Here is an 18774-nt window from a genome sequence, read left to right as displayed (position 1 = left end):
AGTTGTCACCCTGTTACAAGCATCTATATTTTAGATAATGTGATAAGTAGTACAACACGTTTGATCTAACATGAGACCCCAATTCTTTAACAATCAAGGTAAACTCAAATGTAGAATACTGTTGCTAAGTAATTTTTAATATACACAGACACATCTTTCTTTCTTTTCAGAGAACTGCTAAACAAGCCAAGGAAAGAAGCCAGATGAAAAGACGTTCTTTAGCTTCAAAATATGGATCTGATATCACAAAATTTTTTGTAAAGATGTGAGTAGGATATAGCATCATATACTACTGATGTGAAATGCAAATGTGTTTAGTTTAGTATTTCAGAACTATCATGTATGTGCATGGGTTTTGGTTGGGCATTGATGCAGAATTCTGAATCTTTACAGTCTAATTCTTTTAATAGAGTAACTTCTGATAAATCTTACTCAGTTAAAACCAAGGTTAGGGAAAGAAGTGACCATTCTATTTTATAATTGTTTCAATATTTCTGGGGTGTCAGAACAACACAACATCATATTGTCATCATGTATCATGACAGTTTCTTCACTAGATGGATCAGTAGCTTTAAAACTATATATCCTGGGTTTTGTTGTCCTAAGTCAGAAACTTAATGTTGTTTCAGTATATGTTATAGGACCTATTTTTTTTCTACTGTATTTCTGTTTCCAAATTAGATTATTTGTAACTCCACCTGTCAGAAACTGGTGAGGCTTTACTGGAATTTTCATTGTCCTTGCATTGTTCTGACATACTAGGGGCAAACATCTTACAGTAAAGATGTCTTTGCTTAAATAATTATTTGGTATCTTTGGTTCCAACATTAAAATTGTTTTTAACATACAGAAATAGACAAGTGTACCCTAAATGAAGTAAGGGACGAAGGTTTTTAGTTTTTTATTTTTCTATTTCTATTTTTCAGTACTTGGGAGATGTTCTGATACTAAAGTGATAGCCGACATGTGAATACCTAGACTGATAACTGTGTGTGTCATTGTTCGGGAATTGAGTTTGGATTGGGTTTATTTTCAGCAATTATTTTGGCTACATTTCAGATAGAATAAAAGAGAAGTGGCAACAGTTTAATTGTCAGAATTACTTGAAGGTTATTTCCTATGCTAACTGCATTTCTATTTCATTTTTCAAAACAAATGTACTGACTGCTCTTTTCATGGGCTGTATAGTACATTAGATGGTTAATGTTTCAAAATATGACTGAATCCAACTGAACCTGAAACTGTATTGAACACACATGTGACAGAGAACACTGTATTTCCTATAGGAGCTTGTTTTGTATTAGATAATATAAAATTTGCGTTCTCAGTACCTCCAGAACATATTCTCATTTGCATAGCTCATGCTGACAGCCATGTATCTCTTTCTCTCACTGTGATCACAGTCTTGTTACTTGAATTTGGAAGGGTAACATCCAAAGTTAGCTCACTATGGCAGTGGGGTATTTCACATACTGGTTAATCACCTCTTCTTAGTTGTTTTCTCTTTAAGCAAGTAGAATTAGCTGGTAAAGTATCCTTGATGCCTCTCAGAAAACTTTTTTAAAAATTACTTTTAGAATATAAAAAAAATTATTTCTGTGGGTTTTTTATTAACTTCAGGGGTTCTCACAACAAATTTTTTGGTGGCTACCAACTCTTGCTGGTGGCCGCTCTGATGATTTTTCCTAAAATTCTTAATTAAATGTAGAAAAAAACAAATGCATATGCACATACACATGTCCAAATCATTGTAATTTATTTATGTAGGATTTTTTGAAAACTAATTAATAAAAATAATGTACAGTTGTCTATATTCTTTACTGAACCTAAACACAAGAGAAACAATGTCTGTACAATTCTGAACTAAATTTAGAAATCCTTTTTCATAATAAAAGTCCAAATAATAATTAAAAACATATCTCCAAATATGTCCAAAATTTCTCTCTTACATAAGTGTAGACAAAAAATCAATCCAATTCAGTAATAATAATGATGATAGTGACAACAAACAGAATCCTCTTACATTGTACTTTAGTAAAGTTCTGGATTGGATCAGACTATGTGCAAAAGTTCAGGAGCTCTTTGAATGGAAAGTCTGAAGAATCCCAGGTCTTCTGTGAAACTAGAAGGGAAGCTTCCAGGTTAGCATCAGTGAGCAGTTTCAGTACGTGTTCTTTCAGAAAATGCAGTTCACCAAATGCACTCTCACACAGCACAATAGTAGAAAACTGGGACAAGAAAAGAAAAGCAACTCTGCTTGTAGGTGTCCTCAAACAGGTATACATTACTCCAAACCTCCAGTACTGTAACACTGGACTGACTGAAATATGTTTGCATTCTTGCATCATTGCGCATTTGCAGCATGAGGTACTTGAGAGTGTCGAAGGAAGTTGATCTGTCTTGCTAGGCAGTTAGTTTGTTTGCAGCCAAAAAAGGTGAACCAGAATTGCTGAGTGGGTCGGTCACAAAGGTGTACTGATGGAAAAAGTTTTCCTGAAACAATTTTCAAGAGCCTCCAAGAGGATACTCAGGTATTCAGTTACAGCTAAGCTGACCTTTCACTGCACATTCTCATCTTGACAGCTGAGAAACTGACTAAGCTGATAAAAAACTGTAGAGTCCTGTTCCTCCTGTAGGTGCTGGATGATGTCACTGATCGTCATTCTGAATGTATTAATTACTTCAGTTCTGTCAAATATCATTAGGTGAGGTTTCTGAAACTCCAGTACAAGGAAGCAAGCTTTGGTAAAAACTCTTTCAAAAATAGCAAAAAAATCATGTACTTCTGGATTTTGTAGCTTTTGGGATAGTTCTGGTGAAATTGTGTTCAAAGCCTCAACAAGCTCTTCCCGCAGCTCAAACAGCCTCTGTTATTAAAACTAAGCCAGCAGATCAGGTTGTAATTCAGAAGCACCTTATGTGTCTCTCAGCCCATTTTGCACCGAGTTGCAAATCTCCCCTTATTGACACCGCTGGCATTGATGTACCTTTTCACTACAGATTCAATCTCATCCATACTTTTCATTGCAACCTTGCTGGCAAGTACTTCTTGGTGGGCAAAATCGTGAAACAAAAAGTTTCTGAGTTCAGCTCCCCTATTTGTGCGCCTTGCAGAGCCGCTGCCCCATCAGCTGTCAAGCCGCACAGACTGTCAAAGCTAACACGGCACTATTCCATTTTTGCCTGAACACGTTCAAAAATGGGTTTGCCAGTTGGCCAATCACTGAGGCTCACCTGACATAAAACACTTCAGACAAACAATGGCAATCACAGTCAAAAATGCGAACGCATACAATTACCTTGGGATTCCTTGTGACAGGGCTATCATAGGAGCAAAGGTTGTAGAAAGGGCTCACTGTGACTTTTTTTTAGCTATTTCTTTTTCTAGAAAATTCAGCAGATCACTTGGGCTCCTCCGTCACATGTTGTTGCTCAGAAGTATATCTCTGACGCGTATTTTCCGGTTGTACGGCCAGAACACTTTTCTTCGAGTTCTGTCGCTGAATGGTTTTCTTGCTTTCCCTAAGAGTAGTGCAACTTTAAAAGTAGCCACCCTTATCTAATCCACTTCATTAAAAAAAATCTCTGAGCCCTCACTGTTGTCTTTTGAGCTTGTTTTTTTAATCATTAAACAGCTTGCGCCTGTGAAACTCACCATGGTCATTCTGTTCAACTTTCCCTGCATGAGTGCTATAATGATGTTGCATTGCATAAATTTTAATTTGATTAATTTCTTTCTTACAAAAAGCGCACACTGCAACTTGCTCGGAAATTGAATCAGATGGCTTCAGAAACACAAGCAGCTGCGTTTCACATTGGTCCTGAAATGTTTGGTTTTTCTTCCTTCCATGTTCTGCTTTTCTTAGCAGTATGTGGCTCTTCTGAGACCATCTCTGTATCATATACAAGGTGCTTTTCTGGCACTGATATTTTGAAAAACTTTTCTGATATCCATTTGCATTTTTAACTCTTTCACTTTCTGCCATGAACAGTGTCAACCTACCCAAACACCACGTAGTGATCTTGCCGATGATGACGTTGGCCAATAGCTGCTTACGGAGCTATAGTGGCATGAGATGTAAACATAGTGATTAGCCAATGAATACGCTTTGTGACTTGAAAGAAAACCACACCTATGTAGTTCAGCTCTGCCTGCACTGTACCATACTGTAATATTTAGAAGGGAATGAGTGTACATTATGATTTATGGGGTTTATAAGGTAACTTTAATGCTTAACATCTCAGCGATTGTTGGGGTGTTTTGGAGGCTGTCATGACCTCAAAAAAATCTGCTGGTGGCCACATTTGAGAAACTCTGAACTAAGATATTTGCATGAAAACAGGATATATTTTTTGCAAGTTCAGCTGCTCTTACTTCTTATTCCCTTCATCCATTATATTTTGATGATGATGTAACAATATGCTTCTTCTAGTGATTGTTTGCATGGATTCCACTCTCGATGAGCATGGACCCCAGGCATGTACCCCATAAGATTGGATTCTTTTGGCCAGCATTGTCAGTTGCAGGCACGCCTGTGCCCTACATGTGCTCTCACACACCCCTTCCCAGAGCATAAAGGGACGAGCAGGCCCAACCATCCCTCAATTCTTTCTTACCACCAATGGCAGCAAAAAAAGAGCCCCTGCAGTGTCCATCTTCTCCGCGCACTGGCAAGTGTTAGCTAATTAGTAGTTAGTTGTTATAGTTAAGTAGCTAGTGCTTAGGCTGCAAGTCTGTCACAGAGGTCACGGATTCCGTGACTTTCCAGGACCTCCGTGACTTCTGCAGCCTGCTGGTGCACCTGACCCCAGGGCTGCCAGAGCAGCTCGGGTGGCCCCGAGGCCAGCCCCACTGACACTCCCAGCAACAGTGGTCGTCCCAGGCTGCCCTTCCCCCACCCCATCCAGCAGTGGCAGTGGCGGTTCTGGGCCGCCCACCTCAGCAACAACAGGCTCCCTGGAGCCCCCTCCTCCAAAGTATCAGCGGGCGTCCCAGAGCACCAGCGGGTGCCCTGGAGCAACCCCCCAAGCACCAGCGGGCTCTCCAGAGCCCTCCCACGAGCACCAGCAGGTGCCCCGGAGGCCCCCATACACCCTCCCAGAGCTAGTGGCGCCCCCAGAACACCCTAGATTTAGTCAGGGCTTTATAATACAAGTCATGGACAGGTCACAGGGCTGTGAATTTTTGCTTATTGCCCTGTGATCTGTCCATTACTTTTACTAAAAATACCCGTGACTAAATCTTAGCCTTAGTTATTGCCCGTTAGCTAATAAAAACCTGGAAAAAAGTTTTGCTTAGATATTTTCATTTAGGCTAGACCCGATCCCCTTCCTCTTTGTAAAGGAGCAATAGCACTATGGCAGAAGCTAAATCTCCAGAATTCAAGCCCTGTCCATCTGTTAATGACAGGCGCTTCCACTGCCTACTCTGTCTAGGAGAGGGACATACTTCAGAGCAATGCTCTATGTTTGGATCTTTCTCTAAGTCAGCAGTTCTCCACCCACAGGCTGCGTGCGGCCCAGTTAGCACACAGCTGCGGCCCAGCTCAGCTGTGTGCTAAAGGTCATCCACCGGGCTCCCAGCTGCCCAGTGTGGAGGGGTGTGGCCGGGCTGCCCTGCCATCCAGCGCAGCAGGGACAGGGGCAGGGGCAGAGCTGCCAGCTCATCCCACGTGGCATGAATTCAGGGTCGGGGCTGCTGGCAGGCCCTGTGAGCTCCATACAGTTTTGCACCCCGATGTGGCCCTTGGGCCAAAAAGTTTGCCTATCCCTGCTCTAAAAGGTCTGCATCACCTACTTGTCTCCAGAGCTGGATCCCCCCACAAGAGACACAGATTAGGCCAAGTAGTGTAGACTCAAATACTGTAGAAGCAAGAAGAGGAAACTGAGGAAGGGCATCACCTGCAAAGGGTAAAAAATACTAGTCTCTAATGCAATCTCTCCATTCTCCCCTGATGAAGCAGTGAACCCTTCTACATCTGTCTGAGTGGGTGACTTCAAGGTGTTGCAGGACTTCATTTGATGCATCGCAGAGACCCTAGATATCGTTTTCGTATCCCTGGGAAGTGTTTACAAGGTATGAGTGCATTTGTGGCCTACTTGTATGCCAGCTCATTAAATAGAGCTGCATTCAATAATCAGATGCAGACACTAAAATGGTTGCCAAACTAGGAAAAGTGGTTGAATTTAGGTTGGTTACTAGCTAAACCAGACCTAAATTCAACCACTTTTCCTAAACAAGCCAAAGCATAAGACAATTAGTGGAACCTATTTTGAATCACCCATGTGTGGCCTAGGCAGTTCTATAACAAGAAATGCAAGGTATTGTTTGTTTTTAACTGTTGGGGAGGCAGTAAGTGATAAAAGAAAATCTTCTTGTGAAGATTTAGTGCTACTGTCAGCAATTCGAGGGGAAACACATCCTCTTTCCTAGTGGCAGGTTGAGGTTGCTGAAGACATAAGTCATTTTATAGTTACTATCTCTGGCTATTTCTTCTTCTGAAATCAACATTGTTGGTACATAGCAAATAATTATAATTGATGACTCTGCCAGCAAATTCATGCTGGTGCGTTTTTTGTTCTCTGTACTAATTTTGAAAAATACTTTGAATTGTGAATAACAGATAACTGCGCATCTTAGTTATAGGAACAATTTTCTGAGGCTGCTAAACTATTTTAAATAAGGGATGAGGTGGGGAAGGAGAGGTTGTATGCTAAATGCAATGTTGAGTTAGAAAATCTACTGTTTAAAATGAGCCTTTGGGCTGGGTCAGTCTGGTGATGAAGTAGAGCAGTGACATGTTGTGACACCCTGTTCATCACTTTTATATGTTTATGATACATTTTGTACAAAGCATGCCTTTTGAGGTATCATTTGAAAACTCATAATCTGCTGAATATTATTATCCTGTTGAAATGTGTGTAACAACACTGCCATGTAAAATTATGAGATTTTTCTATATGATTGTTACTGAAATATGTTCTAGTTTTGGGTAATGCCCACAAACCAATTTCTCAGAGATAGACATATTAGCATGCCAGCAAGGTGCTATGGGGTCATTACCTGCTTAACGGTCCATTCACCAGTCGGGGGGAAAGGTGTAAACAAGAAGTTTACATTTCATCCCAGAGACCATTCAAATCTCATGTACACCAGGGACAGTTCATCCATACCCCGGTGAGGGGTGGTAATCCTCAAAGAGAGGAAGGTACAAAAATGAGAGACCATGACTTTCACAAACCCTTTTCTCTCCTCGTCCAATCTCTCTGCTCACGGTATCAACGAATACCTGAAGAACATTGAATTGGGGGAGAGGTGCCTGGCTGAAAAGGAAATCTAGCCTATGAATTGTTGCATCTTAGGGGAAGAGACTTGTTTGGATTAAGTGTTGGGGAACCTCTACTTGAGAATACAAACCTGGTGTATAATTAAGGTACTACTTGAATCACGGGATGATTGTTCAAAAATTGCAGCTGAGTTGCAGAGAAGCTGTGGAAAATAGTGAAAAAGTAACAATGGACCTTATTATTTGTGTTAATAAGGTCCATTATTACTTTTCTGTGATTTTCTGCTGTTGGCTGCCTGGGCCTGAGAGCAGGGGTTCCTTTTCTCAGCTCAGGGATGGCCGGGCTCCCATTGTCAGCCCTGTGCACAGCGGGTCTGCCCTTGTCCAAACTGCAGTGGAAGCCTAATGTTGCAGGATCCACAATTTCCACAATATCATGAGTTAAGTAGGGCTTATTCCTAATTATTTCCCAATATTGGAATGCTGGACTATCAATGAGCTTGCACTGGCCAGGAGAATATGGAGCAGTGCGAGATGCACATTTCTGGGGAACAAGACTGGGAGTAAGAATTTGTAGGTGCTACTCTGTATGTAATTCATGAGTGGTTGGGAGAGCATTCATGTATTCAGCTGGGAGTGATTTTACATACTAGTGGCTGTGTATGAGTAGGACCAGGAGTAGTGGCTGTTCATAATAAAGCAGTGTAAAAGGCACTGCAGACTGCTGAGCTGAGGAAATACAGCACTTTAGGCTGTACCCTGGGAAGTGTCACACATGGGCAGCTGAACTCTGGCCTACTATGAACTGCTGGGAGCATTGTGAAGGTGGTTTTATGTGCCCCTGCCAAGAGACAGTCATGTAGTGCCTCTGTCTAAAATCTGGCCATTGTTGGTTGGATATAGAGTGAAGTTCATGAATGGTGAGGAAGTAAAGGGAGGGGAGTGGAAAGACTTCCATATGTGTGCACTAAAGTGTAAAACCATGGATGAGACTGTTCCCAAAGCTGGGTAAAACTAGCCCTAGGGAAGCTTGAATATATTACAAATCTAACTACCAGGTTATTATCTATAAACTGCTTAGGGTTTGTGCTGTTGTGACAGTCTCCCCCTTCATTCCTGGAAAACAAAACCAGTGAAAGTGAACAGCTCCTGGCTAGACCTTTATTTTATCTAGGAGAAGGGGACTTACTGAAAGCCAAAATTCTTAGTCTCCTTTCAGACCCATAGCACAAGCTGTAACAGATTAAATTTTAGACCACCAGAAACTGCTAGCAAGAGGGGACAAATAACTGAGGTAGACACAAAAGCAGGGGTTTTGTTCCCTATCTCAGAATTCAGTTATTTAATATCCAGTCTGCGAGCCACAGGCAATATTGTGAGACTTAAAGCTATAGAATTAAATCCTACCTAGCTGTTCAGCTGCTTGCACTTCTTTTTAATATCGACTTTAATAGTATACTTATCAAAAATTAACTGAATGTTCTCTAATCTGTAAAGGTTTAGCTTGTCAGGCTTCTGGGTAGCAATCAGTCTTGGGGAGGGTATACAATAGTATCATGTTACAGGATTTTTTTATTAAATAGAGGTGGGGCAAACTGGTTTTAGTGTAGTAATTCTGGTATTTACTCAAAGAGAAAATCAGCCTCTCTGCCTAGTATCATAGCCCAACAAGGGAGGGCAATGAGTCATAGGAAAACAAGGCCACCAGTTTCTCATATTAAAGTGAAGCTGGCCACAGTATCTGAAAACTCAGAATAATTTAAAGCCTAGTTCTAACACATAATGGATATGGAAGCCATAAAACACCTCCTCAGTTGAATCTCACTTGACATTTTATTGAATTTTGGAATAACAAAGTGTTTCAAATTGTGCTCTGAGAAAGCCAGTCTGCCTTTCTTACCTCTGCTGCTTTGCTGTTACTGAAACAACAGAACTACTCCTTCCTTTCCCTGCACAGAAAGTAGTAGAGGAGGTGGGGAAGGGGAAAAATAAGGTTGTTAGTCTGCTCGACAAACTGTGAAGAATTCCATTTTATTTGAGGGAGATGGGGCTGTAGTTTGGTGAGAAAGGGAGAAGTACTTGGGCATGTAGTGATATAGTCTGTGGTAAGGGTTAAAAACCTCTCTCTTCATTCAGCTGTTCGGAAATCACACACACACACGCACACCCCCTCTGCTAGAAGCACCTGATGTCATAGTCACAATGCATCATTGCAACATGTTCCTGATGGTTTTATGAATGTCCTCACCATACTTGAAGCCCTCAGAAATGTATTCAGCTTCCTCAGAGACTTGTATTACGGCAGCGTGACCACAGGCAGAAGTGGTTCCTGTTTCAGATTGGCTGCTGTCTAAGGTTCTTTCACATGGGTGGAAGATTACTGCACATGCACAGCTTCCATGGTTAGGAGGAAGATGAGAGGGAGAAGAGATGGGTCTGATTGTGTAGCACAAGGAGCAAAAGCTGAGTAAATTGCCACTGTGGAAGCTATTCATGAGCCTTATGAAATGATATATTTCGTCCTTTTCTCAGTAACAGCAGGGCATGTACTGTGGAATGAGAGAAGAGGGTGAAGCAGGGACAAGTCCCAGCACTGAGCCACCCACCTTAGAAACGGTAGTCAGTCAGCAGAGAACAATATAATAGTGTGGCATTTCTTTTTAAAATTGGTTTGCCACAATAAGTTCATTTGTGCACAGGTAAACTTATACTTTACCATAAAACGAGTCACAGTATCCAATTGAGAGAAAAAACATCTGGATCATGACCTCTGTCCCTGTGTGAGACATTTGGGCTGCACCTCTCTTCCTGCAGATACCTGAGAGTATAACAAAAACTGCTTAGCATAGCCAATAAACAATATGGAGGAAAAAATCTGAAGCAGTAAAGTAATGGAAGACTGATACATGGAGAGAAAAACAGCACTCTGATCCAGGGAAAATGACTACTCTATGTCAAACAGAACTAGTTATAGCAAAAATCAAACTCCAGCCCAGACCCAATGAAGTTTAAAATGCCAAAGAAGGAAGATACTGCCATCAGAGAGAGGGAGAGACCATCAATAACATCAAGTACCTGACTGAAAATTAGGTTCCGGTATGGAGGAGCCTTTGCAAGAGGCTGTCTTGTGTTACAGCCAGAGATGCTTAGAAAGGACACAGGGATATTCATCATTAAAATACAATAAAAATATTTCAGTTTGAAGTTTAAGAGACTTGTTTTCTTTTATTGTTCACACATAAAAGTTTGGTGATAGTGGGATGCTAAGTTGCTGTCATGTTACACAGCATAGACAAGAACTACATAGCCTCTGTAAATTACCAGTAGAGAAAAAAGAATTGGTTAATACACTATTGAAATTTGAGTGTTACAAAAGCTGTTGCTTCTGTGTAATAAGATTAATCTAATTCAGAAAGCGTGGCACAGAAGATAAACGTTTGGCTGGTGTAGAAACTGCCTTGTTTATCAAATGCTGGAATTTTGTCTTCACTGCAGCTTAATTGAGCTTTCAACTACTAGCAAACAAAGCAGCAGTGCTGAAATGATGTGCTATCTCTCTAGCTTTTTAAAGCCAAATATGGGGGCAATAGCAGTGAGTAATATTCTTTGACCCCCTCCCCCAACCTAGGAGATGACTTTTTGGGGATCATTCACCAAAGAGGATCACCTGCCAAGTTCCTTCCTCTCCCCTTGTACTTCCCTCTGCAAGTATGGAGGAGGCAACCGAACAGAGCGGCAGAATGCCAAGAAGTGCCTTATTATGCATAGTAAATTCTCTGTGCCTCAAAATTCTAGGATGAAATCCTGTTTGAATGAAGGCTTCATAAGGTTGTACCCAAATAAAGTGGTTAAACTGAAGCATTTGACCCAGCAAACTTCAAGAAGTCCTTATATAAGGGCAGGAACTTCTTTCATTTCTACTTCAAACAAAAAAGTACCAGAGAAGGACTCCCCTTATTCCAGGAGCTAGGACCTTGATACACCAAAGGAAAGTCCAGATCAATGAATGGGCCTGATCCTTCCTTCCAGTCCAAGCAGACCTGCCTCTGTCCAGAAATAGGGATAGGATATCCCATTCTTGGAGCCCTGACTCCTCAGGATCTCAGGAATATTGCTACAGGTTCCTTCACATCCCTTTTCCATTCCCTCTCCAACTTTGAATCAAACTACTCTGAAACCGATCTCACATCTATCTATCCATCCCTCAAGAAAAAATGATGCTCGGGGCTCTACCCCCATCTTCTTCATCCATAAGATTAAAAAAAACCAGAATGAACCAAGATAATGAAATTCAGGATGGAAACTCTGCAGTCAACCCCAGGGACCCTCCTATGCCAGTGGACCTGAGCAAAACTTACCTGCATTTTTAGTTATGGCTTGTAGGTCTTCTGGTCCTTATGCAGAGAGACTGTACATAAGTGAGCTCCAAGGATTCTCAAAGACTTGGAATCCTTTTGCAGCAAGAAATTCTTTTGCAGACATAAGTGAGGATACCATCAACAGTGATCTGCTGGTGGAAACCAGGAAACCACCCATAATTGTAGAACGCTCCATTTACAGTCTGGACTGAAAAATCCTAACCATAGATGCCAGCCTATCAGAAAGGAAAGTGCCCCTGAAACACCATAATGCAAAGGGTATGTGGTCAAGTTGAAAGAGTCCTACGTATCAGCCTCCTTGAAATGAACAATCAGGTTGGCTGTCCTACGTTACCGGGATGACCAAAGACCACATTCTAGTACAATCAGCCCAATGACTTTGGCATACACAAATCACAAAGGGAGCTCAGGTCTATACACTGAAGTGGTATAGATGCTCTCCTGAGCAGAAGCTTACCTAACCTTAAGCATTCTGATCTGCATAAAGGGGAGAGTGAACACAAAAGCTGCTATAGGCAATTCAGAACACCCCTTGAACCAAGACACATTCCATGTGATAACCAAAGAACTAAGTCACCCCAGCTGGACCACTTCTCATGCAGTCAAAACAAAGATGGGACTCTTCACAGATTGAGACCTTATATCACTGGAAACAAATACTGCGCTTGACCAAATTGCTTTCTCCGTGCTTTCGCCACTCCTCTAGTAGGAAGAGTGATTCAAATGATAAAAAAGGAAAGCAGCCATGGAGCTGTGACTGAGTGAAGCCGACGCAGGGACCTCTGCTCTATCTTAGTGGCAGGTCCTTGATAAGATGGAATACTCCTCTATAGTCTAAAACTCTCTCCACAGACCTTTCAGCCTACTCAAGAGTATGGATAGAGAACTACTGCTGATGTCGAGATAGAAAAATAAATCCTGAGTAAGTGCTTTTCCAGCTTATTAGCATTTCATATTGCTTGCCTCTTATGTTGCAGCATTAAATAATGTCACTTATGCAGGCTCATCCCTGCCTCTGGTGCAGTGGTTCTCAACCAGGGGTACCTGTACTTCTGGGGGTACATCAACTCATCCAGATATTTGTCTAGGTTTACAACAGGCTACCTAAAAAGCGCTAGAGAAGTCAGTACAAACTAAGGCCATGTCTACACTTGCAAGCTTACAGCAGCGCAGCTGTAACAGCGCTCGTGTCGCCATGTTATACCGATGGGAGAGAGCTCTCCCATCAACGTAATACAACCAGCTCAAGTGGCGGTAGCTGCGTCGGCAGGCGAGCATCTCCCCCCAGGATATTTCTGTCGCTCAGGGGGATTTTTTTTTCCACCCCTGAGCAACAAAAGTTTTGCCAATTTAGGGTAAGATGATCATGCGTGACTGGCTAAGGCAGATTTCAAAAAAATCATGTAGCACTCATTTATGCAGCTTACAAAAATTGCATGGACTTGGCAAATGATCACAAGAAAAGTAATGCACATACTGTATATTGCAATCTGGTTTTTTACAAAAAGCTTTTGCTTCTATGCTGTAAGAAGATTAATCTAATTCAGAAAGCATGGTAGTGGTGGGAGCTGCTAGAGTAGATTAAAACATGATATGCAGAAGGTGCCTGTAAAAAGATATACAGAACATTAATGCAGAAGAGGCTATGCCAAGTAAGGATACTGAACTAGCGTATGTTAAAGATTTACTTCAGTACAATCTTTGGTTCCAGCCCAAGTCCAGAAGCCTACACAGCAACTAAACAGCATGGGCCAGCCGTGGGTTTTTCTTTGCTGTGTAGACATCCAAATGAGAATTCTCTGCAATATACTCACACTATATTTAAAGTGAGATAAAATGAGGCCGCCATTTCAGGGAATGAGGGTGAGTATGGAGGACGAAAGAGGGGATGTGTCCGATAGGGAATAAGTCCTACAGGTTTAGGCTTAATAGGTGATATTGGACTATTTCAAAGAGCTGGTCGGGAGTGCAGATGCTCCTGCAGGTGGAAACGTGCACCAAAAAGCTACTAAAATGAAATCAGGCTACTGGAGACAGGAAATGAGGTGTTCTAAAGCAAAAAGCCAGATCTTCACCCCTCTGCTTGATGTGGGGAAGGAAGTGAAATTGGTGTGACACTATGGCACCCCAGTGTTCACCACTATCATGTAATTAGGATATGTTTTGTACAAAGTATGCGGTGTGAGGTATCATTCTAAAAGGCTTGAGCTGCTAGACATTAATATCTCGTTGGATTGCATGTGCTATTGTTGTATGTGAAGTTTGGCTATGTATGTGTTACTGAAACATGTTGTGAAGTTGAAAACACCCACAAGCTGCCTCACAGGTACAATTGTAAAAACAATGTTAATGGCTTATTGAGGAAATGCACACAAGCATAACGATTACCCCAGGGAATGTGTACAACAGAAACCTCTCAGAGATAGCACTACACAATGGGAACTGTTTGACCCAGGTCACAGCAAAAGAGCTTTCTAGCAAGTGGGAAGAAGATATTGCGGGGGGGGAATACATCATGAGGGGACCTCACTCTCCCTACAACACACCTAGAAACACCTAAGGAACAAGGACTGAACTGTGACAAGTGATGGTCCCAGGGTAGAGGGATTTCGAACCTGTAGATGAAAATCTAGAAAACCCAACCTGCAGAGCCAAGGCAGCCTTAAGAATCTACCAGCCTGTTTATCACCATATCTTAAACTCAATTTACAAAGTAATCTGCTTTGGTCTGTTTGCTATCACTTATAAAATAAGTTTAACTAGAGAAGGATGGATTTTGTTTTAATCTAAACCAGTGATCTTTCACTGAAGTGCTTGGGGAAAATCTCTGCTTGGTTACAACAAGTGTGCATTGTTCTTTTCCCATTGATGGAGAGGCAGACCAGGTATTAAACCCGTATACTGGCCAGATTTGACCAGGGCAGGACAGTACTGGGGTCCCAGGTTGGGAAGCTGGTGGTTAGAGAGCCTGCATGTAACTACAGCTGGGTGTGTCCCTACCTGTATGAATGCTGGTGAAAGTGCAGCTTGTCACAGCTGTGCAGTGAGAGAAGGAGCCCAGGCTGGTGAGTCAGGGGCTTAGTGGTACCCCAGTTCCAGGTGGCACCCTAGGGGAAACCTGTCACACTGAGGTCTCTCCCCCTCCCCCCAAAATAGTGCCTTCACTGCAGGCCTCTGGGGAAATTCTGGTGTGGATCTCTCAATCTCTTCTTTTGAAGCTGTTCCACCATGTATAAATTATGAATGACTATGAATTGCCACTACATATCACAGTGGATAGGCAGTGGGCGAGGGAATGCATGAGAATGACTCTAGTCTGTTGATTAAGGCAGGGGTACATAGAGGATACATCAACTCATTTAGATATTTGCTTAGTTTTATAACAGGCAACATAAAAAGCACTAACATTCAATACAAACTAAAATCTCATATAGACAATGACTTGTTTATACTGCTCTATATACTATACACTGAAATGTAAGTACAATATTTATATTCCAATTAATTTGTTTTATAATTATATGGTAAAAATGAAAAAGGAAGCAATTTTTCAGTAATAGCATGCTGTGGTATTTTTATCTTTTATGTCTGATTTTGTAAGCAAGTAGTTTAAATGGGTTGAAACCTGAGGTACACAAGACAAATCAGACTCCTGAAAGGGGTACAGTAGCCTGGAGACATTGAGAGCCACTGAATTAGGGCACTCACTCTGGAGGTGGGAGACCAAAGTTTAGTCCAGGGGTGGGCAAACTTTTTGGCCTGAGGGCCACATCGGGGTTCCAAAACTGTATGGAGGGCTGGATAGGGAAGGCCTTGCCTCCCCTAACCCTATCCATCCCCTCCCACTTCCCACCCCCTGACTGTGCCCCTCAGAACCCCCAACCCATCCAACTCCCCTGACCACCCCCTACCCCCTGACAAGCCCCCCTCTAAAGCCTCTTTCAGAATACAGCCCTGCAAACATGGGCGGACTCAGGAGGAGCAGGGGCAGCCGCGTAGCCAGACAGAAGCCAGCTGTGCAGCCGCCCAGTGCTCCTCCTGAGGCTTCAGGTGAGCCCCCCTGCCCACACAGTGCGGCCCTCTCCTGGGCCAGCAGCGCAGCACGCTGAGTCTGTGGGGGAGGGACCAGGAGCTCAGGGGCTGGGCAGGACGATCCCGCAGGCCATAGTTTGCCCACCTCTGTTCTAGTCCCTGCTCTAATCATTTAACAACCGTGGAATAGCTAGGGCATTCTCTAGTCATGTAGGAGGTTCAAATACCTTCTACATAGCAGGCAGAGGGGAAAATGTAGCCCAGCTAAGTGCTGTAACCACTAGGCTAAAAGTTAAAGGATGTCACCACTCCTCCATTCTGGATCAATCTGCTCAACCTGAAATTCATCAAAATTTTTTACAATTTTTTTTTAAATTCATTTTGGGTCAAAGAAATTCCTCGTCCCCTTTTTCAGAACTGCCACTGAACAAAAACAAAACAAAACAAAACAAAAAAAAAAGGTAATTGCTCAACACTACCTTTATACAAAATCCTTCAGGAGAACAGAATGCAGTGATGTCTATGTTAGGAATAAAATTTAAAAAGGACATGATACCAGAGACTACTATACAAACACACACGGAGGGGTTTTGCCTTTGTTTCCCCCCTAAAAGGAAGTTAGCTATACTTTGCAGGTACCATGGCAATGTGAATTGGTTTAAAAATATGGGAAAAGTATAGTACAAAAGTTCACACCAAGATTTCTTAACTTAGTAGGTCCTTGCACCTGGAAAATGGGAGGGGAATGGAAAATCAGTTAAAGTTATATCACAAAACTGGCCTGTGAAAGACTTTCCTCGCCTCTAAATATGGAGTTACCCTCTCAAATACGAACCTGGTCCATTGCCAGCTCTGGAATAATTCATAAGGGTTTCTGACCATCATTCCTTGGAATGTGGTTGCTTATTTGGTCTACTCACGTATGGTTCTATTAGACCCCACTTCTACTGTGATAAGGTCTAAGCCCAGTGGGATACCTTTTCCTAATACAACACACTAAGTTTTACAGTAATACTCACAAAAAAGGAATCTCATGATCTAATTTTCCATTCCATAACATGTTCTAATAGGTACAGAGTAAAAGGTTAAAGTGTGCTTAGGTACAGATGCTCAAACGGTATTTATGTACAACAAAATGAATGGGAGTTACGCACCTAAATACCTTTGAGGATCTGGGCCTTAGAAACTTTTGCTACTTGAGGTGCAATTTTCAAAAGTAGTCAAGATCCCAAACCTCTGGATGTTCACACATTGTCATGAAGAGAAAAGATGGGCATCTTCCCCATTTGTCAAAATTTTAAGCTGTTACTGCAAGTGATTGGGTTCCAGAATCAACTTGTACATTAATACCTACCACTTGTATTACCTGAGGTACTACCACTTTAACTGAACAAGTAAAGTGAACAATTTCAATAGCCAATTATATTTTAAGATTTATTGTATTGTGTCCAAAGACAAATAAGTGCAAGCAACAAAACTGTGTTTCACAGCCATTTTGACATGTATTTACAATGCAGCTATGATCCTTTGCTGATTCAGACCAACACAAGTTGTTGTAATAAGGATTATTTTAAATCATCAACACACACATTAAAATCATACTGTTTGCATGGTATTTGACAAGCAGTTTACAGCATGTGATTCATATTTCTTTCATAATACTTTTATTACCAGATCAACAGGAACACAGATGCATGCTGTAGGCTATCTATAAGCATCAATAAGTTGCTTAAGTAATCATGATTTACATATAGTTTTGGCCCAGCTGTCTCACATTTAAGGTATTTCTTTACTGTAGCTGTGAGTATGCTTCCTAGCGTGAGTAGACAGACACATTGGCTCTGTTTGACCTAGTGCACTTAAAAAAGCAGTGTGGCCACAATGCCTCAGGTTAGCCGCCCAAATATGTGCCCAGGGAGTCAGGACTGATTGTATTCTGGCAGCTAGCCTGAGGCACCATGGCCCCACTGCTATTTTTAGCACACTAGCTGAAGGAGAGCTAATGAGTGTCTGTCTATACTACAGTTGGAAACATACTTCCTTCCAAGACAGGAGGACATAAAAGCTCGAAAATTGTAAATGATCAATTTAAAGGCTGGTTGATTTTTAGGCTTAATACCCTGTTATAGCCAAAAATATCCATTTCAGCAGTTCAGAGAAAAAAAAGATACCCAATTCATGTAATCCAGGGCTTTTTTAGGCAAATACTTCATGTTAAGAGTTTAGCACAAGATTGAATTTTCTCTAGATACATTTTGCTCAAACTAATAACATTTTAAAATCAGCCATTGGAATTCAGTGAAAAATTTAAGATTATATTTTTTATATATGATAATAAATACAACTATTTAATGTTTACACTTCAAATAGACTGCCTAACACAACTTTAGTAGGACTAGATTAGAAACTGAAAAGCAGCATGTACTGCACTGTAATTTCAACATGAAGTATTTGTACGAAGCCCAGTGAAGTATCCATTGTTAAACTAGCTAATGCAAAAATATACAACTCTTTGGACAGAGGGGAGATTTTTAGACAGTTGAAGTGTCTAGTAACTTGTAGAGCTGTCCCAAATATCAGAAATAAGGGTTGATGCAGGCATCGCTTGGAGATGCTGGTTCGACTCCTTAAGGAAAAGTTATTCTTGATCACTAATTACCCCTCCCTCTCCTTGTCCACAGATTGGCATGGTCCATAGTGTTTATTTCCGTGGAGAGAGAGAGAGAGAGAGAGAAATAGTGTTCCACTTGTGAAGACATACAAGAATAACTAAAAGCTAGTGACATCAGAAGAATGTTGTATCAGCTGAAAAGGCACCAGCAAGTCGAAAATCCTCTTTTGTGATTACACTGTACATACGCTGAGGCAGTGGTTTAGAGTAAGGTGCAGGACGAGGTACAGTTATGCGTAAAATGAGCTCCCGGCCTGCAGGCGGTGGGAAATCTGCAACTGCTCCTAAATTCAGTCTCCGTTCATCTGATGAGCCTGACCTCTTCAGTTCGTCATCAAGTGAAGTCATTGTGGCAACCTTAAACAGAACCAGAAGCTTCACTTAAGGGCAGGTTATTCTTAACACC

At 41.6% G+C, this 18774-nt stretch overlaps 2 protein-coding genes across 12 annotated transcripts in view; one reads left to right on the top strand and one right to left on the bottom strand.

Moving 5' to 3' along the window:
• Positions 1-18774, top strand: part of ZRANB3 (zinc finger RANBP2-type containing 3) — a 184756-nt gene that overhangs the window by 122847 nt on the left and 43135 nt on the right. For 2 of the 6 annotated variants that reach the window (XM_043525051.1, XM_043525052.1), the window contains 2 exons: positions 171-265; positions 5961-6009. In XM_043525051.1, coding sequence (XP_043380986.1) covers positions 171-265; positions 5961-5994 — 129 coding nt within the window. In that variant the 3' untranslated portion in view covers positions 5995-6009. Of the gene's footprint in view, positions 1-170; positions 266-926; positions 1091-5960; positions 6142-18774 lie in introns of those variants that run through there. The other 4 variants (XM_043525049.1, XM_043525048.1, XM_027823285.3 and 1 more) reach the window with 4 other exon arrangements.
• RAB3GAP1 (RAB3 GTPase activating protein catalytic subunit 1) overlaps positions 17118-18774 on the bottom strand; it is a 49772-nt gene continuing 48115 nt past the window's right edge. For 5 of the 6 annotated variants that reach the window (XM_037912851.2, XM_037912852.2, XM_037912849.2 and 2 more), the window contains one exon: positions 17118-18725. In XM_037912851.2, coding sequence (XP_037768779.2) covers positions 18483-18725 — 243 coding nt within the window. In that variant the 3' untranslated portion in view covers positions 17118-18482. The remainder of the gene's footprint in view (positions 18726-18774) is intronic. The other variant, XR_005227407.2, reaches the window with a different exon arrangement.

This window comes from Chelonia mydas, chromosome 11, assembly GCF_015237465.2.
Source record: "Chelonia mydas isolate rCheMyd1 chromosome 11, rCheMyd1.pri.v2, whole genome shotgun sequence".
Classification (NCBI taxonomy): Eukaryota; Metazoa; Chordata; order Testudines; family Cheloniidae; genus Chelonia; species Chelonia mydas.
The sequence above is the reverse complement of the archived record's forward strand: the minus strand, read 5'-3'. Positions and strand labels throughout refer to the sequence as shown.